Here is a 25,822-nt window from a genome sequence, read left to right on the forward strand (position 1 = left end):
CTTTGTGTAATCTGGCTTGAAATAAATGAAGTTTTAATGAGATTTGAGGTTTAATGATTACCTTCAATTACACACCCAATATAAAGAGTAACCAGGTTTATTATAAATAAACCAGTACAATATCTGTTCCAATTTTTGGAAGACATTCCATAACTGGCAGCTGTACTTGCTGTATACATTCCCCAGGTTTGTTTTTTGGTAAAGACACCCATCTTGAACCTCGATAATAATTTCATCTTGTTACAGACAGCACTGTGACATTCCTATCCACAAATCTCTAGCACAGACATTCTAAATTACTCTGAAACTGTCAAAGGATGTAGATAGAAAAGATGTAGAAGAAAATTTCCCCAAACATCTACCTGATAATAATTGGCCTTAATTATCCATTTGGATTGGATTTATTTGTAAATTGTACAATTGTGTTTGTGAATGAGTAATTGTAAAATCCTTTGAAAAAAAGTTTATATCCTACTCGTGTTCTCGAGAGTGTGTAAATTTATACATTACCAGACTAATCCATGTAAAACTTTATTTAATCGACTATACATTTATGGCATTTGATGCCAGCCAGAACAACCTACAGTACATTTTATCTTCTTTTATACAGCTGAGCAATTGAGGGTAAAAGGGCCTTGGGATTCAAGCTCACAACCTTCCAATCTGTACTCCAACATCTTAACCACTAACCTACCACATCCCCAATATAAATCATATCAATTGTGTATATTTCTGTATATGGAATATTAATATGGGGGGCATGGTGGCTTAGTGGTTAGCATGTTTGCCTCACATCTCCATGGTGGGGGGTTCGATTCCTGCCTCCACCTTGTGTGTGTGGAGTTTGCATGTTCTCCCTGTGCCTTGGGGGTTTTCTCCAGGTACTCTGGTTTCCTCCCCAAGTCCAAAGACATGCATGGTAGGTTGATTGGCATCTCTGGAAAATTGTCCGTAGTGTGTGAATGTGTGAGTGAATGAGAGTGTGTGTGCCCTGCGAAGGGTTGGCACTCCATCCAGTGTGTATCCTGCCTCGATGCCCAATGACGCTTGAGATAGGCACAGGCTCCCTGTGACCCGAGGTAGTTCGGATAAGCGAATGAATGAATATTAATACATTACTGTAATGGAATATTTCTACATTACCCCATATAGAATATTACTACATTACTCCATACAGAAAATCACTACATTTGGAATACTCTACATAACTCCACATGGAAAATTCTTTATTACTTCATATGGAATATTACTACTTTATTGTAATGGAATATTCTACACTACTACATATGGAATGTTCCACCTTACTGTTATGGAATATTACTACATTATTCTGTATGGAATATTCTACATTAATTAAAATGGAATATTCTACATCATTGTAATGGAATGTTCTAAATTACTCCATATGGAATATTACTACATTACTGTACTGGAATATTCGACATTTACTTCATGTGGAATATTACCACAATACTGTAATGGAATATTCTACATTACTAAATATGGAATAGGCATTAGAAAGTTTCCAATGAGAAGGTTGAAGATTAAAAAAAATTTCCTGGTACTTTTTGAATTTTTACATTTTCAATTTTAGCAATATTTTGCCCACTGTAGCCTCAGATTCCTGGTCTTGACTTATAGAAGTGGAACCCAGTGTGGTCTTCTATTATAACCCAGCCAACTCAAAGTTTGGGGTTTTGTGTGTTCTAAGATGCTTTTTGCTCACCCAAAATTTTGAAGAGTGCTTATTTAAGTTCCTGTTTCCTTCCTAATCAAGCCATTTTCCTCTGACCTCATCAAGGCATTAACGCCAACAGACCTGTCACTCACTTGATGTTTTTTGCACCAAACTAATTTGTAGTCACTATCAAAAACATCTCCTCATGCTAGTTCAGAGAAAAACATCTCTGCATGCTAGGACAGAGATTAACAATAACAAAAATATTTTTTGTACAATTATTATTATTTTTTAAATATTATTGGCATTAATTAAAGAATATGAAAAATAAAAAGGGAGCCAATTAATAAGACTAATATTTCAATTAAGTCTAAAGAAATGCTGGCATACGTATAAAGAGCAATAGGCCAGGATGACTGTGCATAGCTATAAACCATAAACATCTCAACAAGGTGGATGATTTAGTTTTCACTTATTATTATATATATATGATATATATTATTAAATATTTTTATTAGCATAGAAGTAATCCAATATAAATTCCACATCTGCCTTTCAGCCTTTACATCATCAATCATTCCAGGCTCATTACAAGCTGCCTGATCAAATGAATTGGTTTGAATTTTTTGGTTTGATTTTGCTTTCACAAACATTAACACAACTAAGAGACTAAGAAATGTCTATTCTGCAATCACTTGATATGTGAGGAATTGGTGACTTTGTCTAGAACTGCCTTATATACAAATCACATACAATTCTCATGATATATAATACGTTCTACATGTCATGACAGTATGACGTGTTATGACCCTTTGTGCTGCCGTACCTATTTGAAGCCGGCACTATGACATACACAACGTATGACTGGCAATAAAACCGATAATAAATGGCATGGAAAAAGAAAAAAACAGTGTGTAAAGAACACTGCTGATAGAGTTTTAAAAATAAATTACATATAGGATATGTAACAGGTCAGAGGCAGAAAGGCAGCATGTAATTAAAAATTTAGGTTTTTAGCAATTTAACAACAAAATGTGTCTAAAGATTTAAAGCAATATTTTTCACTATTCTTAGTTTAATTAAACACTATTCGGCATGTGAAAACTAATACATTATATTACAGCTAAGTCTTCATTGCATCCTAAAGTTATGCACTCTACTGCATACGGCTTGTAGGTATTTATATGGTGTTATTTTTAAAGATGTCACTCAAGCCACTGTCACATCATCATGCTTCATGCCACACATTTAACTGCAAATTAATCTTCATTCTCTTTTTCCCCCCCTTAGAATTTTTGTTTCAATTTCTTTGTCCAGTGATCCTTTGGTGTTTCATGTTGTAATTAAGGCCTTGTTCATGGAAATCAATAATATTGATTAAAAGAATGAAGACCAATTTAGAAAAGCGATGATCTTCTAGATGCAATTACATTTACTAAACTCTGATATAGAAGCAAGCAGCAAATCCATTTGCAATCATAAAGTGAAAATAACATTTAGGTGTATTTTGTTGTTTTGTACTTTTTAAATGTTTTTTTTTATTAGAAAAAAAAGGATAATTTAATAATTTAATAATCTGTTTCATATGTTCAATTCAGTCAAATAACCGATAGCATGTTTTGAGTAGTTGAGTGATCGTTTAATTCCATCAATCTGTCACCGTAGTCATAAATATAAATAAATAATACTTGAAGAAATATAATAATATTTCACGAAAACTTACAGTAATTGCTTATTCATTTTATTTACATAGCCAGTCCCTTAGTAAAAGAGAACACAGGATGCAACTCCAGTAGGACAATAAGTTAAAGCAAACCAAAGTGAACACATAAAGCAGATACTACCACTTAGATATTACTACTGTGAAAATAGCAACATATTCACAGAGTGCAAAGTGTCAGTGTGTCGGTGCTCATGAGGTCAGTAAAATGAACTTCGTTTCAAAATATATGGCCGTCTTGCTTTCTTGGTGTGCAGTTGCCTCTTTAGAATATATGGAGATTTTCGTTTCAGTGGCCTGTCGCTGTTCTGGTCCACCTCAAGGTATTCTTGGTCAAGCTGAAACAAGAGAAAGAAATGAAGACAACAGGTTTATGTGTGTGCTCATGTGTGCTGTGTGCTGGGTTTGTGAAGGTGTAATGAATCTAATGCAGTGTGCTGTATTGTGATTATGGTCGTGCACAGGCTCTGGGTTCATGTAAATATAAAACCTATGATGTGGTATAAAATGTGTTAATAATACTGTGTTTGCATCTGTAGAGTGAAATTATGGAATAGCAAGTAAATACATCTTTTCTTTTTTTCATTCCATCTCCCACCTCTCTGGGCTGGAGAACTCTGCAGAGGGTCAAGAGGTCATTCAGTTCCTGTGAAGTTTGGCTCATATCAGTGGAGACCCTCTGGTCATAAGCTGGCTGGATCTTGTTTGCATACCAGTCATCCTGCCAGGGCTCACTAATCTTTGCCAGCAAACGACACATGTTTAGGACAGGCATCGGCCACAGGGGGGAGCTGTGTCTGCTCTGTTGTGTACACAGAAAGGAGAGAGAGAGAGAGAGAGAGAGAGAGAGAGAGAGAGAGAGAGAGAGAGAGAGAGAGAGAGAGAGAGAGACCTGTTGTGTCTTATTTTTGAAAATTAAAGCAGTATTGTGCTCTAAGACAGCAAACCCATAACATACCCACTTTACCACTTCCCCTCTGATTTGTTTCCCAGCCTTCAGTGCTCTCATTTTAATGCATCCACAGTACCAACTAACTTCATTTAAACCTGACATGCGGTCTATAAATCCCATTTAATGCCCCTGACTGTATGCGGTCAATAATAAAACCCTCAAGAATGGCAATAAGAAGTGTAATAGAAACTGAAATTGCTGATCAATCGATTTGTTTTCTATCCTATGATCTCAGTTTAAAAATCAGACTGAGGGCAACTTGATCAGCTTAGAGATGCTTCTCTCTCTAAGTGAAAGACAAGCAACAGGGATATTTCATTGTGTTCCCTGCATTCCCATGAGTCCTTTCAGACATAGGATGCTCTTCAGACTGCATTTCCGCTGGCTTGTAAATTTCATTACAAATATTGTGTTTGATATATTTCAAAATAATGAACATTGTCTATGTCTATCTCCGTGAGCAAAGCACTGGTGAAGTTAAATATATTGCATTTCAAGCAAATCCCATAATTGAGAATGCACTGCTTAATTAAATTCTGAACTATTATTGAAATCAGTCCCATGTCTGCTTGTGAGTAAATTGCATCAGTTAAGCAAATGTGTCTGGAAACCGATGCGATGAATGATAAGTGGCACACTTCTAGGCTTACCCACACTCTCCATCAGCACTTGTGGACCAGAATCAGACAGCTATACATCATCACAACCAAACAGATGTTATCCCGTTCAATGAATAAAATGATAAGTAGCAAGTAAAAATACACAAGAAGTGAAAACAGTTAGTCAATAAGCCGATCAATAAAGTGAGTCTATGTATTTTCCTAAAGAACTACTCCTTTAATTTTGTTGTGCTCACAGCACTGATATCTAGAGGAGGGAAGAATCTGACAGATGCATTCACACAGGTAATGAACACTATAACAAGCCTTTATTTCAGGCCGAATGCTCCAACCATATTTGATGTCACAACTAAATAATGTAAAGGTTCATAAAATTATACAGAACATTAAATAGTGTGTGCCATGGAGCCAAGTCAGTATCATTCTGTTTAAAGTCACAGTCTCAACATCTATCAATTCAGAAAGCTTGGAAGCTTTTTTAGCCACCACAAATTGTAAATTTATAAATCTCACTTATCCATTTAAATAGAAATTAGATTTCTAATTTATTAACCTGATGATGGAAGAACCATCTTTAAAAAGCAGACATGAATACCATCTTACATTAAAGTTAGTCTGGTTGTCTTTTTCTTAAAGGTCAAATCAGCACTCCAAAGACTTCCTGCTAACATCTGTAGTCACTTGAGCAAGCTTTTTGCTAGCTCCTTATGCTCAACCTCTATTCATCATCAAAACACTTTCACCAATCTCTCGACATTTAAAATATTTTAAGGACTTCCAGACAGAATAATATCGGCGATTGGCTTTCACTCTTAAAGTACAGTAATACTCTACCTCTGAAGTAAAGAGGCTGCTCAGTATCTCCTCTTCCATCGCCTCTTTAGCCTGATCAGCATCTGGGAAGAAACAGTAATAATGTTAGTTCTGTACAGATATGCCCAATGGAAAAAGTAGCAGTTTATATCCAAGCTAATTTCAATAATTGCTCATCTTCACGCTTCACTTTACAACTCAATCATTTGTGTGATCTTTTCCAACTTGGCCAGACGTGCCTAAAACACACACACTAACAGGGAGTGGTTTTTTTTCACAGGAAAAGACAGTGAATTTCATGCCTAGTTCAGATTTAACTGTTTTGGAGATGGAACTATTTGCAGCACCACTATTTGGTGGGTTGTGAAGAATTAATTGATTGCATTGAAGTGAAATCATAAAACTAAAATTTATTAAAATATAAACTGTAATAATTCTATTTTCTTTCACTTACCTTTTATTTTCCTCTTTTTCTCCATCTCTCTCTCTCTCTCTCTCTCTCTCTCTCTCTCTCTCTCACTCTCGCTCTTTATGAGAAGACCAATTTGATTCCAATTTGCTTTGGAATTTAGCTTAAGAAACTATTATAATAAAATACAGTATATGTGTTTTGCATCTGAGTAAAATTGTAGAATTAATTGTAGATTTTTTTGTAGATTGTTTTTCTCTAATTTTAAATGTACTTAAATGCATTAATATGAGACTGCATTCAAATGATTAAATATAATATACTGTACACTGTATGAGTAGCTCTATGAGTTCAAGCAGGTAGCTCACTTACAAGTAGTTTCTACACCTTCTAATATTATCTAATATGTGATGAATCACACCAAAACTGTATGGGGTAATGAAGAGCTGAAGTACCCACCTAAGCAGAGTCCATTGATGGTCAGAAAAAGAAAAACCACAAAGGTCAACTGCACTGACATCTTGCTGACAATCCCACAGATTTTGAACTTTTAAGCTAGGCCCAAGTCCATAAGGTTATTGGTCAAGTCTAAAAGGAGTGAAGAGAGTGAACAGGGCAAAGTAAATGATATAGAGATCAAGACAAAGAATTCAGGCCAACTCCAACAGACACTTTTCTTTTGGGTCCTTATCCAGCCTGTCGTGTCTTGTGTCTTGTGTCCTGTTAGCTCTTTCAGGAATCAACTGAGGAGTGCTGGGCTCCATTCCACCCAGTATATAAGAGCTGGAGTGATGTCACTGGCTGCTTCATCCAACCTCCTCCCTCCCCTCTCCAGCTCTCTCCATCCTTCCCAGTCTAGCTCTCTCCTATCAGCACTGCGTCCAGCGTCTTGATGACATCAGAAGACACGACAGAAATACGTGTCTGCCACTTTCATGGCTGACGCCAAAACCTACGTACCTGCAACATTTGAAGTTTTTCTCCTTTTTAGGAAGTGAGATGCATAGTTAAGTTTGTGATGTTTCCAAAAAGCATTCCAACTGGATGAGCTCTTTGCATTAGTGCTCAGTGAAGATGTTTGACATGTCAATCTTTGACTCATCTTCTTTAAGTAACTGAAAATATATTACTAAACTCATATAGAAATATTTTCATTATTTTCTAATCATGCTTAGGTTAGCATTCTGTGAGTATCACATTGAGTAAGGAATGCTTGTCAGTCTGCCTAAAGATGTCTAAAAAAAATCGCCAAGTTTGATTTTCTCAAACCAGGAATGCAATGCTTTAATAATGCTTTGGATCATTACATGTTGTTTCAAAACAGACATGTCCCTAATAAATCCAGTATGTAATCTCATACCATCTGTGAAAATGCCAGCAATACATTTGCACTATGAGCTCATCATTAAAACCATGAGGAGAACCTACTCACACTCTATAGCTAAAAATGGTTTTAGTTACCAGATCAGATATTAATCATGTCGTAATCGTTTGTTATTTCACCACACATTTTAATGTGAGTAGAGATCAGTCAGATGAGATCACAATCATGAATGTGTTAACAAAACCTTTCAGTGAAGTTCGACTTGTATATAAATGCATTTTACACAGTTTCACTTTTGGGGATCTCATTTCATTCAAGTGGTACAAGATACAAGTTAAAGGAGAAGTTCAGGAGGTTCACAGGTAAACTCCTGAGGTGTACAGAAATCCCAATAGAGGAAATTGACACGTATATGTGTTTCCCAGGACCACCACTCAAATTCAGGATGAGTTTGTATGTTTGTTTGTTTTTGTTGTGTTGTTCTTTATCTCCTGCTTAAATGGCTTTGACTGTTTAATACAGGAATATTACCTGGTTAAAATCTCTGTACTTTTCCTTCTTTGCTCTTTGCTATAGAGAACATACATTAATGGCTTGAAGGGTGAGAAAAGTGGTAGATTAATGGCCACACATCTAAGTTAAGTATTAGCGCATTAGCTTTAGAGACATGCAGGTTTTTTATTACCCTCTTTATTTACCCCTGGGGGAATTCCCGTCGCCATCTTATGGCGCCTTTAGTTTATCAACAAAAACCACAGTTCGACTTTAAAAAGATAGAGCACTTCAAGGCAACGAGCTAAAAAAAAACATCAGTACAGATCTGAACAATGGAGTAAAACTCTTCACTCTTTTGGTGTATGGTGATTATTTCTTTGTAGTAGGGATAGTGTGGGGATTTGAGACGTAGACCAGCTCCCTCCTCGTTGTGGGACGGCTCATTGACACAGTATTTTCACTGTGTTCACAAGTTGGGGAAGTTTTCCGTCAGTAAGGAGCCTGCACTCTGCTGTGCGCTCTGCTGTGCGCTTGTGCGCTGGACTCGCGCGATGCCTCGGAACTGACGGCTTTTCTCTGTCACAATGGCGCCGTTTGGGAAAAACTTTCTGAAAGCGCGACAGAAAAGCAAGTAGGTATTTCCAAATGACATTTAATCCCGTGTAACTCATTGTAAACTCGTGTGACTATTGTTTTTAACACCTTTATAGACTCCAGCAACAAAAATCGTATTTTAATCTTTTTTTTATTTTGTACCATGTTTGATGGAGATTAAAGTATTTTCATGGATGGTGAAAATCCTTCAGTGTTGTAATAGGTCTAAAGACAGTATACAGACTTGTTAGATCATATGGTGGCTCAGGCTCGAGTTACTCCTCACTTCTCCTGTCTCGCGCACAGAGAGGCAGGTGCTGTCTGTCTGTCTGACTGTCTGTCAGTCTGTTTTATAGGAAAACTACTATCTGAAAGACATCCAGTTTATTTATATAGAAATGTCCCTGCTTTGCTTAGCCATTCTGGTGTTAACCTGTTGCTTTGGCTGGTTTCATTATTTAATGTGTTTCATCCTATAAGAACTTAGTAACTATGTGATGCTCTGACGTCACTGGGAGGACATGACTAGCACAACTATGGTACATTTAAACCTACAGTGATTTTATTGATGAGAGTCGCTTCCCACTGTACTGTTAAGTTCCTACTATTTGATTGCCAGAGTAATAACCTTTATCAGTGTGTGGCAACCAGTAGTAGGAACTTTGCAGTCCTTCAGAGAGGAGTTTAACTTTCCTAAACACCATACAATAAGAGATGAAGAAGAAGAAGAGTGTGTGCAGTACCGTCTTCATTCCCATTAGAAGTCGCTGCACCAGAATACTCATTGAGATTTCTCAGCTCTCATTGAGGCTTATAGACAGCTTCAAAGATCCTCATTATGTAGTGGAAAGGATACCAGCTAAGATTGATCTTTTTAAAATGGGTTTTGTGGTTCCTTTTTGGTTCTTAATCTCCTTGCCTAATAGTTGTGAGGTCCCAACAATTGCACACTACGGTATATGCCTTTTGTTCACACACATGTTTTTGGAGCCACACAGATAATAAATTGCCACTCAACCTGGCTGCATGATGAAAATTCATGATGATGATAAAGGCACAACTTATTCAATGTTCAGTGTAACCTGCCTGAAATGAACTATTCAGATATAATGAGAAATGAACACAAATTTAAACAAACAAATCCAATGTGGACAAACTCCATCCCTAACATTCACACTAACCTTTATTTCTTTTTTATACAACTTAAAGTGAGGGCACTGTAATGAACTTGTTCATCTTGGCATTAATACACAAAAATTTAGCACTGACCAAGTTTATAAAAGTGTTAAATTAATGAAAAATGTAAAATGAAGTCCTTTCATTTATTAAATCCTAACGTGTCAAAGATATACATAGAGTATATAATTAAAATGAACAGCGTTCAACTCTTACGGTTGTTATTTACTCAAAAGATTGAAAAATAAAAACATCTTTCACAGTCGAATGTACTTTCATTGTACATCAGTAAACTAACACTCAGTACTGAATGAACAGTGCGGTGTTGTGATAATTCCACATTAGTCCTGTTGACATCAACACCATCCAGATACCAACACCATTTATAATACTTGCTAGCAAAAGTACAAACATGCCAAATTTATGTCTAAGGGTGCAGGTACAACCTGTTTAGCACTGAATTAACTTATGTATGCAGGAATATACAATGGGTCATGTTGGCATAGGACAATAATAATAATTTTTTTTTTTTTTAAAGAAAAGTAAATTATGGATGGTACCACTTAGAAACCATGAAGATGGCTTAGGGCTACAATAGCTATGATAGCATTTGGACTGCAGTTGCCATAAACGTTGCACTCAAGTTTCTATCAGTGAAAAGTACTTAAACTTGAACATGACAGGCTTTGTGTTAAAACACGAATGAATTTCCTGGTTACATAAGTGCACTTTTGTAACCATATAGCACACAGTTATAGAAGGGAAATCTATCCAGTGTCACCCAGATCAGGATACACTGTTCTACAGTCTTTAACATTTTTATATTAGAGTCTGTGTTGTAATATCTTGTTACTATAGAAACCAGAATGTATAAGAACGAGTACATTAATGTAAAGCTGTGATTTTCCTAGCAGCTAATAATACTGCACTAGCTGCTGTTATGGGAAATCAATCAACATCTTCTGACCAATCACTTACGAGACATTTTGGTTTTCCAAAACAAGATCTTATAACAAACTATTTGTAAGGCTTTTTTTTTCCATATTAAGGCACAGCTTCCTTTAACGCAGCACACCCTGTAATTATCTCAAGTGTTTAGATGGAAAACGGATCAGATATAACTGCCATCATCTTATTTTATGTGGTGCAGGAAGACTGTCTTGTGTGAGTTGGATCATTTTATTCATCAGCGTGTTTGCTATGAAATTGTATCTGCTACAGTATGATTTTATTTTCCTTTTGTAGCGGTCCATCACAACACCTAGGGTTTGAAGTAAATCACAGCTTTGCTACATGTGGTTATTATACATGCTATATTATACACCTGTGAGTCCTTTGTGTGTGCCAGTGAGCATCAGTAGTCATTTTATAAGCTATTTTATAAGCCACTTCGTCCAGACTGTTTATTATAATAATTAAGCAATACATATTGTTGTGACAGCTAAATTGCTTCGTTGTAGGATCTAATTATATAAGTGAGCTTGTGGACAGAATTAATTCTCAGAACATTATTCAAAACCTTTTTTTAATATACAAGTTCAAACATGCAGCGCTGTCAGCTCACTCCTTTCAGATTGTTTTGTCTCGCCGGAAGATGACTATCTGCTGTCCCACTAAAGATCAACAGCTATGTTTATTCTGCCAGAATCCCTCATCCTTTTTAGATAAGGCTCAGGAAAGTCAGGAAAAGTGTTTCTTGTTGATGTATCTCCAGTCAAAGTCGGCAACAAAATCCTGTCATGTACTTTTATCATTCTGTTGTGCTTACTTTTCATCTCACTTTACACACGAATTGTTAAATGTTTTCACAATAGTCTGTTTTTTTTACACCTTTCAACGCTTAGAGTTATTATTAATAAATTATCCATGTCCATTTCATGGCTTCATGAAATTCTGCTGTATTCATCTGTGTGGCTGAATCTCAAAAGGAGTTCAGACATTCGGGCTTGAACTGGTTTATTCCTGTGTGAACACAAATTCATTGTAAGTTAAAGATGGTTGATTGTTCTGTATAGATACAGAAAATTAATCCAAAACATTAAAGTTGATAAACCTTTCTGAAATTGACCAGAAGTATATAAGATTCAAATACAGAGAATAATAGGAAAAAGTGTACTATAATACTAAACACTGCTTCTGTTCCTCATGTCGCCTTTTTTACCACAGGCAAAAAAAATGGAATTTGATCCTTTATGGTGGTGTCTATATACAGCATTCAGAATTTCTTTGTCCGGTCACAGTTTACAGTGACGGTTAATGGCTCATATGTAAGTAGACACTTAGGGCTTTAAGAAGTTGCCGTTTGTCCTAAGTATGTATTTCTGTTTTTACCTACAGTAGCCTGCTAAGGGCAAAATATTCATAGAAAAGTCTTTTTAATTTTATTGTGACCTGTCGCAACTCAGCATTGACATATTTAATTTACATTGTTAATGAAATAATTAACATCATTTAACATTGACAATCAGCCATGGTGGTACTGATTTTATAATGTAAAGCAACAAAAATCACTCAAGGAATCGTGGTGATTAGTATCTGTATGTGTAGCACATATACATGTACTAACGCCTGAAAAATTGTTCCTTAAGCTTAAATACACTCATTACCATGTGAATGACATTAATTCTTTCTGCTTACTGGACAAGCACAATGCTGGGTGTGGAGGAATGCAACAAGGTCATTCTGTGTTGCAATCAACATGCAGTTTGTCTCTAACGGTCACTAAAGCACAGCATTAGGTCACAACAGGACTAGATCTATATAATATAATACGCTGTATAATATGTTGACTGAAGAAATATTCACACGCATCAAGTGTTTGCTGTTCATTTTTCTGCAAACATCACTGTGCTGTTATTCCACATGAAAAGTTTCCTATACCTCATCTTCAAATCTCTATTTTTGTTCTGATACTGCCATGGAAATATCTGTTGGCAGGAAGTGTGTAACAGGATGCTGCTGGTGTCCACTGATTTTAACACAAGACAAACACAGGTGCTTCCATCGCCCCATTTGGTCCTTTCCTGTATAAATATGTGCTTTGGAACACCAGTATCTTTACAGAGTCAACATTATAGAATTGTACACTATTTACTGTTGAAAGAATGCAAACTCTTAACTGGCATTAAGTTTCCCACAGGCAGCATAGACTAAAGAATTAGTAACAGAGAAACTACAACACAAATACTGGGTCAATATATCATGCTCGATTGCTTTGGCTCTGTTTCACATACACTTTGTTTGTCTTAATTCCTTGGTTCCTAATGCAACAGCACATATTTCATGTAAACATTTGGATGTGCAGGTTAATTAAATTCAAATCAGTAACATGAGTAAATGTTAATAGTTAATGTAGGCATGATTTCGATAGCCAGGTTTCTGAACAAGCTGCTGCTTGGGTTCGAGTCGTCGGAGTGTGGTTTCATGTTCTTGTTGATTAGCATTTATTTGAGACGAGAAAAGGCTGCAGGTGGCGAAGGCCGTCAATACGCATTGTGAAATCGTTTCCTTATGTCTAATTTTTGAACAATTGCCTAAGCTCTACTGATAGACTTTTAACCACTGTTAGACGTCATTGAGGAAGTCATGTTTCAAAAGGACAGCTGTTGAGGAGGTACTTAGGTAGATGCTGACCCTGGATACTGTGTGTGTGAGTGTGTGTGAGTGTGTGTGAGTGTGTGTGTGTGTGTGTGTGTGTGTGTGTGTGTGTGTGTGTGTGTGTGTGTGTGTGTGTGTGTGTGTGAGTGTGTGTGAGTGTGTGTGTGTGTGTGTGTGTGTGTGTGTGTGTGTGTGTGTGTGAGTGTGTGTGAGTGTGTGTGTGTGTGTGTGTGTGTGTGTGTGTGTGTGTGTGTGTGTGTGTGTACAATTTAACATCAGTTATACTGTTCTAAATTCACGGTATGCCATAAAACTAGATTTGCATCATGTGCCCTAATGGATTAGCTAGGATTACTAGTAGTAGTGTCTCATTAGTGCATAACATGACATGTAACATGTATTTTTTGTAATCCACAGACACCATGTTAGTTAACTAGGGGGTGAAAATTCACATAGTGCTGAGTGCTGATGAATCTCACCACAGAAAGTTTTTACAGTGCCTGCATAGGATTTTAACTCCATTTAAAATTTTAATTCAATCAGAAGAATTAAATATTATTCCCAAATCCTGGACACTACATATCTGCTGAGGCAGCAGCTCTGTACTTTTGATTTAAGTGCTCCTAGGCACTGTGTATGCAGGAGATATATTAAGTTGTTTGCTATTTGAGTAGCTCAGGTATTTACTTGCCTCAATTGAACTCTCAGGATCTTCTAACCATTAACCAGCCACTCACATTGTTGCATACGTATTACATTCCTTTGGGGTCTTTTATCAAGGACTCACACAATATGCCACTTGTTTTTCTGGGCCAGGTGGAAACCTAGATAATGTTGTGCCAGGGTACAAATCTGAAAAGGCCAGGTTAACAAGCAAGTTGTGCTGAAAAATGATTTTTTCTTCTAATGATTATTTTTGGCTTACATAAATATAGATTTTTATTCTAATTACTAATGTTAAGCGTTACATTAACAAACCATGACCTTTCTATCTGCCATTTATTTTTCACCCTGATAGAACCCTATTTGTTCAGTACTTGTTCATGCATTTTAGTACTGAGGTTCTAGCCAGAGGTGTTATTACTCAAAACAGAGCTAGCCCTGATCTGGTAATAGAATAATCTTTTTTAGTTAATTGTGTGGAAATTAACCCCAGTAAACGGTCAAACTTAATCGGTGGTAATGATGTAGATTTCAACTAATGTGAATGCCATTATTTTTTGTTTTTTACATTGCTTTACCTTTTTTTTATTATTACTGCAGTTTTCAAACATAATAATAATAATAAGAAGAAGAAGAAGAAGAATCCCAAAATATTATACAAGTTGAAGAAAAAATTGTGAAGCATGTATAATTTAGCATGTTTACTACATATTTAAACACACATTCTCAAAATATTAATAAAAGCAAGGTTACAAATGACATTTTTTGATATGAGTAAAGTGTAGACTCTTTAGGTCCTTAGTGCTCACAGAACTGAAGTGATCTCACACATGACAGCTTCACAGTTCCACGCTTGCGATTACCTTTGTTTGTAAATGGCACACTGAGATTTGAGAACTGACAGAGATGTGCAGTTTTTTTAAATGTTCACATAAACTAATCTCTTTAAGACTGTTATGTATCTCTGTATCATGACGGCACACAACGCCAGTCTACCCTAAGTAAAGTCAAGCAGTTCAGCTTAGCAACCACATTTCTAGAACTCTGCCTGGAGCAGTAAATGTGGTATCACCCAACATGTTCAGTTATGTTCATGTATAGGATTATTATTTATTGCTTTTATTCATTTGAAATTAATCTGTAATTGAAATTTTCTATAAACCCTCAGTAAATGAGCTTTTACTGTGGTAACTCTATCAACCATCTTCAGACACAAGCGTAACAAAGACCATGCTCATACACTCAATAGAGCACCATTAACCATAATTAACACTGAACAATTATCTTCAAGTTCGATGTAGTGGATAAGACAGAAACTTTTTCCAAGTCTAGGAATTCAATGAAGGGATGTGTTTCTTCATTATATATTGTAAATGTTAAAGGCCTGTTAACTTTATTCATATTAAATGTGCTGGATTTATCTGTCTCTAATCTGTAAAAGGATAGCCCACTGTCACAAGTACAGAAGTATAGCGCAAGGGGCTCAACGTAAACCTTTGTGTCTTCCTACTTATTTTAAATAGTGTTAATAAAAATTCTGTTCTGTGGACCACCAGAACTGCACAATGTGGATAAGAAACTGACGAGACCTCTTCAAGTTTGCCTTGTGTTTAATCAAATTATATGTCTTTAAACTGACAATATTTAATACAGTGAACAGTTTAATTCATATATATACAGTATATATAATGTGTGTTTCTCTGTCTTACAAATTGAGGGCCTAACATTGCTTTAACTACACAATAGGTTTTCAATAGCAAGTCATTTATTAAATAATCAAGATTATTACTTTGTATTACTTTATTTTTTATTACTTTACATTACTATCATGCAACCTTTTCATGAACCTTACTTAATTTATCTGGCTAAGCTACATGCTATAACTTGTGTACCCAAGTCAATTTACATTTTAGTGGTGATGGAACATGGAGTTACTTAAGCAATTTATCCAAAATTATCTCTCATTTTATTGCGAGTACTGAATTGCCTTCAAATAGTTCAGCATTTGTAATAAGGAATTTTTTTGGGTTTTTTCCTCAGGTCTAAAGAAACAGAGGAAACACCAGCAAAAGAAATTCAAGTTTTAGTAGGTAAAGAGGAGAAAGTTGTTTCTGGTGTCACTAAGCATACAACCTGCGCTGATCTGGTGCAGGCTCTACTGAAGGACCATAAGACCATACCAGAAAGTAAAAGAGTCCTACATGGAGAGCCAAAAGAGTTCTGTCTTCTGGAGCGGTGGAAAGGTTTTGAAAGGGCTCTGCCTCCCCTCACACGTATCCTCCGCTTGTGGAATGCATGGGGTGATGAGAGACCCTTCATACAGTTTGTCTTAGTGAAGACTAGTGAGTTTGTACCTAAAAGGTCTTCAAAGTGTAAGGGGTTTAGGTCTAAAAGATGGGAGCAGGGTCCAACGCAGTATGCCAGGAACGTTCCTGTGGAGCGGCAGAAACGAATGGTGAAGAAGGCCTTCCGCAAACTGGAGAAAATGCAGAGGGCAGGAAGTTCAGATGGTTCAGAGGAAATTGACAAAATGGTACAACTTATCATTTCCCAGGATTACACCATCCGGCAGCAGCTTAACAAGATACGGGAACTGGACCTGGAGCTCCAGCTTGTGGATCAGCAGCTAAAAGAAAGCTCTCTCCATGATTCCAAGATCTCTGAGAGAGCCAGCAGCCCAATGCTTTCCTTGTCTATATTCCAGTGCGAGGACCAATTGCAGGAATACCTGTATACTAGTGATGGTATTGCACAACTGGATCAACAGGTGCTCAGACATAAGGAACTCATCGATGAGCTTTCTAGAGATATTGACCTGGAACTGAGGAAAGCTGTTTGCACATTGGACTCTGAGGAACTTGAGGGGGCAACAGCTGTAAATCCTGCTTTGGAGTTTGACTCCATCTATGCCCTGTCCTCTGCAGAATCTTTAGAGATGGATAAATTGCAGAGTGAGTTGGAGGCAAGTATGAGAGCAGGAATTTCCCTCCACACACAGACACAGGACCTTGAAATGGAGCTTCAGCAGAACACAACATTGTTGCAATCCAGGAACCAGGAGTACCAGCACCTTATTGCCCAGCTGACTGCATTGCAGCTGGAGGATTGTGCTGAGCCACCTAACTCTGCTTACCTGAAGAGCCCAGCCTGGCCTGGTGCCTCTCAGAAGACCACAGTGACACTTAGACAGAAGCTTTCACCTAGTGATGTGACAGACACAGACTCAGACACTGGAATAAGCTCCACTCATAGTCAGGACTCTCTGTCCCCTTGCATGGACAGTCTGCCCCCATTGGACACTGATGTCTAAATAATGGACGAGCAAATATAAAGTACATTGCCCACTTTATCAGCTGGACTTGATGAGTAGGTGTTCTCAAGGAGGCTCTTCATAATTAGGCTCTTTCCTGCAAGCTCTTTATAATCAGGGTCTTGTTCAAACAACAAAAGTGGTTAAAATTGTGATGCATTAATATCAATGCCAGTGAAAAATCTGTATTTTTAATTATGCGCTCAAATAGTCTAGCTATCAAACAGGCACCATTTACAGTATAGACATAAATCTCTTGTGTAAGCTGATAGTGGACTATAGTGGACATAATCAGCATCTCAATCAGCACTAATTAAAAAAAAAAGTATCAGCTATGACTTTTAGATTTGCTCACAGAGATCTATGTGTTAACTTGTATATAATTTATTATTTTCTCTTGGCTTGGTCTGATCTCATGTGTCTATGAACAGAGAACTTTTCTAAGATCTTGCCCATACAGAAACAAAGCTTTTTGTGACACCTTAAGAAGACTGGACATGATGTAAGTGATATAAGCCACACTATACACTGTATGGCCACATGCTTGTGGACACCTGACTGTCACACCCATATGTGGTTCTTCCAGAACGTTTGAACAACACAATTATATGAGATGTCTTTGTGTGCTGTACCATTACAATCTCTTCACTGGAACTACGGGGTCCATTTCAAATGTTCCATTTAAACAAAATGCTAAATTTTCACAGTTCTGTCTTTTTTGTATATATCTTATTTATAAAGAATGTAAGTATTTAATGTATAGATATAAAAAAATTAAACAAAATAAGCTAATAATTAAAAGTATTGTTTTATATTAAAACATACCACAGAATTTGTATTTGTCTTAAACTTTCAAAAATTCGTTGTTGATTCACAGTATAAACGTTTCCACATCATGTAGCCTGATTCATAAAGCTATGATATGAATTAATACTTATTTGTACAGCAGACAATGTGAAAAACATATCATTTTAAATTGCTTAGAAAAAGAGTTTATTTATTACATACATTTTGATCACCCAATATTTCACTGATTCATTATGTATTTTTACATTGACGAGGTTAAATTTATGTACCTGTCAAATTACCAGTAAAAATCTTGGTGGATGACCCCCTTTCATAAGCTTACAACTATTTTCCCAATAAAATCACACAGTAAAATTGTGTAAATCTTCCTTTTTAGAATATGCACTATTCTGTATCATCACAGCCTCTGTGGAAACAAAACAGCACATGCCGCAGGAATGCAGCTTGACTCGGGTGTAATGATGGGGTAAGAGAGGAATTCTAATAGAATCCCCTCTGTACACCTCTTCAGTCCTGGCCAGGAAAGAGATATTCGAGCTGTTTGGCATGAAGCAATTCCCTCATTGTCTTTGTCTTTGAATGCGCAACAGGCCAAAGCAATCTCATTAAAGTGCTGTTTTGTTGCCATGTAATGTAATCTTCTCCTGCCCCCTCACATAGGGACATGTTCTTTGGTTTTCATGTACAATGTCTTGTCATAATAGGGGTGTTACAGTGTGAATCAGAGCACATCAAGATAATTACAACATTATACATATTTATTTTACATACAATGGATATAAAATTTGACACACTTCTGCTGAAATCTCATTTTTTTTTGTAAAAATAAGTTTGATTATGAAAAATGTGAAATTACAATCAGAAACATTTTAGAAAAAAAGGGGAGAGAAAAAAACTTACCAATAACTTGGCTGCATCTTACCAACGTCATGCTTTTCAACCAGTGTTGAAGCAATGGTCTGTAAAGAGCTTAAAAACATGCATGCATTCAATCTCAGTTGTTGAAATGTATCAGTCAACTTTATACACCTTTAAAGATTCATATTCATATATATATATATATATATATATATATATATATACAATATAAGATTCACTTTTGTATATAAATATAATATAAAATTGCCGAAAGCATAATTCAGAGATGGATTATGGTGCCACTATTACCATGGCGACTTATTTCCCTCCACAGTGCCTCAGGAGGAGGGAGAGCCCTGCCAGATGTCTGTTGTGTTGCAAAATGGCCGTAATTACCTTGGTGAAAACGTCAATTACTCCAAATTCTCCCACTGCTGATGCAGTAGCTTCTCCAGCACTAACAATTACTTGATCCAAGTCTCATAAACAGTCATTTTAGATTCATTTTGAAAGAAACACTTTTTGTGTTGGATTGTAGCTGAAAGAACATAGTAACATCGTTACAGGCTACTAGATGTGACCAATACATGAGACCCAAAACACAGATAATTGTTTGTTTGTGCAATGTTTGTGTTGTTTTAAGTAGTTTTATCACATTAGGTGAGCTAGTCAAATTCCTAGCGAGAGACTTGCTGTTGCCTCCTTAACTAAGTGGAGATAACATCAGATTTCATAGAGGTTTGATGTGGTTTGCCTCAGGTGAGATAAGATAGGGACTGAATGAGTAAGACAGAAGAGTCATGCTGGTTGAGATCTTCATACTACATTAGCAAAGTTGAGTCATTCTACCGGCGTGACTTTACACCCAGTAACAACCACAAACATTAGCCAAGTAACAAAATCTTGAATTTCTTTTCTTGTCTATTCCTTTATTTAGGTTTGGGTTTAAAACAAAAGCAAGTTGTGTTAATTCCCACTAACCAGTGGCTACAAATGAACAAGGTGAAAATAAAAGCTAATTAATTTGCACGCATTCACTTTGGATCTCCGTAAAACATTTTTCGATGTTACTCAAAAGCAATTCATTACATATGCATGAAGAATGATTGTTAATTATAATAGAGTTACAAAACAATTCACTTTACGGCAAGCCAATTTTTCTTTTGTTTGAACTTTATGACAACATGCTGAGAGCTGTAATCTTTTAATATGTGCAGTGATGGATTTCATCTGCTACAACATATTCTCTGATAAGAGACTGACCAAGTGATGAGCCTCATGTCTGCAAAAATATACCGACCACCAATTGGCAAACTTCTATTTTAAATGGTAGCTGGAAGCTATTTTAAATGGTGGAGTTTTTTTTTAAGTATAATCAGTCCTTAATTGCGTTATTCTCAAGTACAGAAAATGAGGGATCAGGATTATGGGCACTTGTGGCATAATAAGGTGTAGGACACATAAACCATGCCATTATATCTGCAATAATATTTTAGCACCATTCCATGGGTTAAACATGGAATGGTCATAAATTTTGTGTTTGTTTGTGAAATGTTCGAAAAATAATATTATAATGCACATGCATTCAAGTATTGTTTCATCTTGAGAATCATATTAAAGGGAGTCAGTGAAGTGAGGGTAACCCACTGGATTAAACAACGCTGGCATGCCTGAACAACACCAGCTTCAGAAGGTAATTGACTCAACCCTAAACACGGTTAGAAGAGATGCCATCAGGCATAAAGCTATAAATTTTGTGGTAATTAGACAAAAGTCAGGACATGCAGTCATCTGAAAACAATAATAAAATCTTTCTTCCTCATTCCATATTATTTAGATCTAGGTAAGCTTGTCATTTTGTTTTCTAAATCTATAATAGACTAAATCTATTTTATACTTATAATATATTCACATAAACAAGAAGGCGAAGAGAGACAATATCTAACACAAGACCATAGAGAAAGTAATTTAAGCAGCATTATGGACACATTTACAGAAGAATGATGGTTTTGGAAAACCATTAGATGAATTCTGGCAAGTATAAAAATAAAAAAACCTTGAACATAGTGTTCAGGTTTTCTGCCTTTTATAAATCTTGGCAACCCATCCAGCTTTAACAAACTTTCCAAGGCTATGTCCCTTCAAATATCATGTTGGGCAAAGATCCATTTTAACAAACATGTTTTTTTTAAAAAGTCAGTCTGCATAAATATGTTTAAAACCTTACTAGTTATTTGCAATGTCCTCACAAAGTGAATGTGACACTTTGACCAAGTTGTTGGATAGTGATGTGCATCAAATTTTGGCTAAATCACAAGATACAAACCACTCATTACATTTACACTTATATTTATGGCTTATCCTGAGTGGCGTACAAACATGCTTTTAAGTCTCAATTGAATTAAGTATCAAGGAATACATTATCCTTGGTTCACTAGGTTACAGACTTAGGATAACAACAACACAACTGCCTAACACAACAAAAGTCTAAACACACCGCCAACACAACAAAGGACTTTATAAGAGGGGAAGTTAAAGGTTTTAAACTGGCCAATCATCAAGATTTAACACAAATGAGCATGCATTTCACCTGCTGAAGAGGAGACTGAAGAGAGAAATCCCCAAAACAAAACAACAATCTAACAGAAGCTGTGTGTACAAGTCTGGAAAAGCATTACAAAAGAACAATGCAACAGTTTTGTGATGCCATTGGGTCACCGGCAGTTATTGCAAGATATTAAGTGTTATTTATTTTAATTTACTTTAAGACTATCTATTTCTACATTTTGCTCACTTGTAAGAAGGGTGGCCTGCTGCTAAAAGGTGGCAAGTTCTATGTTGGTCAACACTAGAAGTAAATATCAGGAAATGAGCGAGCACATCATTCCTGATGTAATTTCTCACTGTATCCTTCAAACATGCATATCACATTCTCTGTTAACAACTATTCTTGATTATGTCAAAGTCGATAAAATAATTCCAACGTTATAATATTACAATGGGCCTGCTAAGTATGAGAACTCATTGGCGCTCCTAGTCATCTATTAAGGATATAATACAAACAGATTAAAGAGATATTGTGGTCTAAAAGAATATAAACAGGATGCATGCTTTGTTTTTAAAAAGCTTGTAAGAAAGATTCTCAGTCTGTTTGACTCTGCATCGTGACTGCGATTCCATCAGCCACAACAAACTAAATCACTTAAGCAGGAATTTTTACTTTCATGCGGGTTTGAATGAGTTATCAGATATGAAGTTTAAATAAAGACTGGTCTTTAGTAACTGTCTGTTAAGGATCAGGTTTTTTTTAGTTGTTCTAGTTTAAAGCACACCAACATCAGATTTAATACCTGAATACAAATATAAATATTTGAAGCACAAAACATGTACAGATAACGAGAACAGCATTGTATTACACCCATAGAATCTTAGTAATGTTTCCAAGATCATTAAGTTCATTAAGCATTTCTCATATTATATTCCAATTTTCTTCACAAAGCATTTTAAACCTACATTGATATACTTGACCAACGAGTGTGTCTCAAACGACTCCTCGCTTTAGATTTCTTAAGACCTGGGTGTGTGAAAACTGATATTCTTTCTCGGTATTTCCGCTGTTTAACTGAGAACAAAACATGGCTAAATAAAAGCACTGAGTGAATGGTACTAATACTACTTCCTGTATTTATTTCCAAAGTATATTCATGCACATACACACGTTACACATGAATAAACAACATATTTGTGTGTGTGTGTGTGTGTGTGTGTGTGTGTGTGTGTGTGTGTGTGTGTGTGTGTGTGTGTGTGTGTGTGTGTGTGTGTGTGTGTGTTTGTTCTGACTTTTGTGTTGTTGTTTTTTTTAAGATGAAGTGGCAATGGACCATTTTAAAAGCCCTAATAGGCTGTTATTTATCCCCTATAATTTTACTGAAAAAAAAAAAGGATATTCTCTAAAACAGATTAATCTCCTCTTGTGCAACCATTAAAAAAAATTCCCCACCCCCTTATAAATGATGTCGTAATCTGTTCTCAAAGCAATTCCACACAATAAACACATAAACAAGCAGCAAATGACATCATAACCACAACGTGTGGGGGCTTACACACATGACAGTAGTATATATGTAAACTTCTTGGGTGGTCTATATAATCTATATATGAAGAACATTTGTATTACTCTGACGTTGTGCTTTCGGATCTGTGAATCTGTGACACCTTCATAGCACAGCAGCACAAACGCTTCTTTCATGTTTAATGTCTCCCTCTATTTCTATGCTTCAACTGTGCACATATTATTACTGTTATTTGTGTTTGCTCTACCACAGGTGTTCTCTCAGGCTCATCAAACAGCCTTTCATTACGGCCAAGCTGGTCTGCCGAGCTCCCAGAGGGAGGTGAGGGGGCAGGGACAAAAAAACTGAGATGTTTGTTAAGCAGAAGCCTATGCTCACTTATGTAGACCATAGTATAGAAGACATTATAAAACAGTAGGTTTTCATCAAATAAAATGTCACTGTTATTAATGAAGGACCTAAAGGTTAAAGTTTTCCTTGCTGTTCCTTCAGCTCTACAAGCGTCCTGATCAGTTTCTTATAAAAGAACTGCCCTCAACGCCTCAACCTCTGTAATTCCTAGTGACCCAATGCCCTGCCAATTTTCTCCTCTAAAACTCTCGCTACTCGCATGTGTTTGTTAAATACTGTGATTGCGTTTGCCTCAATATGTTTTTAAATCAGAACCAATCTGAATCCCAGCCTCATCTCACTTTCATTCCTTCAGCTCCCTTTTTATTATAGCCATGTTGTAGTATTAGCTGTAGCTTGTACCATTTTTAAGCACTTGTATCTGTAATACATGGCATCTGGTCAAGTTAGACCACACTCATCTTCTTACTGCTGCAGTGTAAAAAGCTAAAAAAATGAGTGATCTTGTTCTTTTTTCATGCATTAATTTTTCTTTTAGCATCCTTCCAACCTTCTTCAATTTCTTACTTCCTAACTTATTTCATTCCTTCATTGACTTTTAGCTTAGCTTATATTAGCTTTTTCTTGGCATTTTGTCTTTTTACATCAGTTCTTTCCTTCCTGTCTTTTAATATATTTGTTCCTTTGATTCTTCCTTCCTTCCTATCTTTTTATAAACCTCTTCCTTTGTATTTTTATTATTTGCAAACATCTTTCATTCCTAACATAATTTCCTTCCTTCCTTCCTTCCTTCCTTCCTTCCTTCCTTCCTTCCTTCCTTCCTTCGTTAATTTCTTCCTGTCTTTTTATAAACCTTTTCCTTCGTATTTTCCTTACATCCTATCTTCTTTGCTAACACCATTTATTCTTAACACAATTTCCTTCCTTCCTTCTGTCCTTCCTTCCTTCACTTTTATACATCTGTTCTTTCTTAAATTTTCCTCCATTCTTTCTGGTTGTTTTACACACCAGTTAAGGAGTAATTTCATCATATTGATATATAAGATTAATTATCTTTGTGATTATTAATTTTGTTTGTGCTAAGAAAGCATTCATTTTCTTGATGCAGGGCCGCATGTCCGTGTTTGTGTGTATCACAGACTGTTGACGCACACGCACCACACTGCAGCTCTTGTGACAGCACTCTCATACAGAAATGTTCATGATGAGGGCTTTGAATGTTTGGCCGGACTAGTGCTTGAAGTGCAAACTATCGAGGGCCACTGGCAGCTGTGTTAGATCTTGCATGGGGAACCTTTGATCACCTACAAGCCCCCACTCTTCATTCTCATAGCTCTTTCAGGCTTCCTGTACAACATGGTGGCAATAGAACTAATCTTGATTCACTTCCACATCAGGTTCACTTTGAAGATCCTCAGCATGTCTGTGAGATTAATCTGATTTGATGTTCATTTCCAGAAAGCCTCTTTCCCACACACACCTTGTTCTAGACACACCACCATCAAAACAACAATAGATCTCTCACCTCTTCCCTAGATTTCACATTCAAAATAAATTATTATTATTGCTATTAGAAGAGGATATTTGGTCATTTCAAAGTCTGGCACAACCTCATTTCTGATAAAAAATTGGTAGATGGTAATCTGGTAGTCTGGTAGATGGTAATTTGATCTACTAATTCTTTGGAACAAGGGACAAAACAAAGAAGAATATTTCTATTCAAATTCAAATAAATTTTCAATTCAGCTTTTTTGAAAACAGTTATTTTCTAGGCTATACTGAAAGAAAAACAGATTTATATGTAGATTCAGGTCCAGATTCAACAAAGTATTGAAAAGAGTTCAATTCCATGCAATTCATTTACAGTAACTTTTATTTGTATAGCATATTTAACAATGGACATTGAAAGCAGCTTTACAGAACATTGTATAGACAGTTAATTACACAAAGAGTTCAAGGTTAATGTTAGACTTATATTTAAATGTGTTTGTATTTATCCCTATTGAGCAAACCTGAGGTGACTGAAACTTGTTCTAAACAGCAGAAAGTGGTATTAGGAATAATGTCCTTTCAAAATTCATATAAAGTCCAACAATCTTGGAGACCACATGTAGTTGGTATATCCTCTTCGACTGTCCGAAATCCTCATGAAACAGAATCCAACTGGAGCTGGTAGATCTTTGTATGCCTCAGGATCCTCAAAGGGTTGACCTCTTCTCACTGAAGGTCCAAAATCATAGAGTGGCAATAAAACTCCCGGTGATCACTTGAGGAACCAGAGGGGGGGAAAAACTGTCTTTTTCTGAGCACAGTAACTGTGGTAAATGATTAAGGAAAGAAAAATATATTAAACAGTTTACAAAACATTTTGGTGCTCAGATT

General features: G+C 36.2%; 2 protein-coding genes across 2 annotated transcripts; one reads left to right on the top strand and one right to left on the bottom strand.

The window, feature by feature from the left end:
- Positions 1-3,341: 3,341 nt before the first annotated feature.
- nts (neurotensin) lies at positions 3,342-7,058 on the bottom strand. Its single transcript, XM_027161978.2, has 4 exons — positions 6,652-7,058; positions 5,805-5,866; positions 3,997-4,200; positions 3,342-3,736 (listed from the first exon to the last, which is right to left on the bottom strand). Exons 1-4 carry the CDS (start codon positions 6,710-6,712, stop codon positions 3,599-3,601), a joined length of 465 nt encoding a protein of 154 aa, XP_027017779.1. The 5' UTR covers positions 6,713-7,058; the 3' UTR covers positions 3,342-3,598.
- A 1,215-nt stretch (positions 7,059-8,273) lies between these two features.
- On the top strand, positions 8,274-18,183 carry rassf9 (Ras association domain family member 9). Its single transcript, XM_027161242.2, has 2 exons — positions 8,274-8,642; positions 16,082-18,183. Exons 1-2 carry the CDS (start codon positions 8,596-8,598, stop codon positions 17,349-17,351), a joined length of 1,317 nt encoding a protein of 438 aa, XP_027017043.1. The 5' UTR covers positions 8,274-8,595; the 3' UTR covers positions 17,352-18,183.
- Positions 18,184-25,822: the final 7,639 nt, after the last annotated feature.

This window comes from Tachysurus fulvidraco, chromosome 13 (assembly GCF_022655615.1).
Source record: "Tachysurus fulvidraco isolate hzauxx_2018 chromosome 13, HZAU_PFXX_2.0, whole genome shotgun sequence".
Taxonomy (NCBI): Eukaryota; Metazoa; Chordata; class Actinopteri; order Siluriformes; family Bagridae; genus Tachysurus; species Tachysurus fulvidraco.

Coding starts and splice junctions, on each gene's coding strand:
- nts (XM_027161978.2), bottom strand. CDS start 6,712: ATGTCAGTGCAGTTGACCTTTGTGGTTTTTCTTTTTCTGACCATCAAT. Junction 4,201..5,804: donor GCAGCCTCTTTACTTCAGAG/GTAGAGTATTAC, acceptor TGTACACAACAG/AGCAGACACAGCTCCCCCCT. Junction 3,737..3,996: donor GAGTTCTCCAGCCCAGAGAG/GTGGGAGATGGA, acceptor CTCTTGTTTCAG/CTTGACCAAGAATACCTTGA.
- rassf9 (XM_027161242.2), top strand. CDS start 8,596: ATGGCGCCGTTTGGGAAAAACTTTCTGAAAGCGCGACAGAAAAGCAA. Junction 8,643..16,081: donor AAAGCGCGACAGAAAAGCAA/GTAGGTATTTCC, acceptor TTTTTTCCTCAG/GTCTAAAGAAACAGAGGAAA.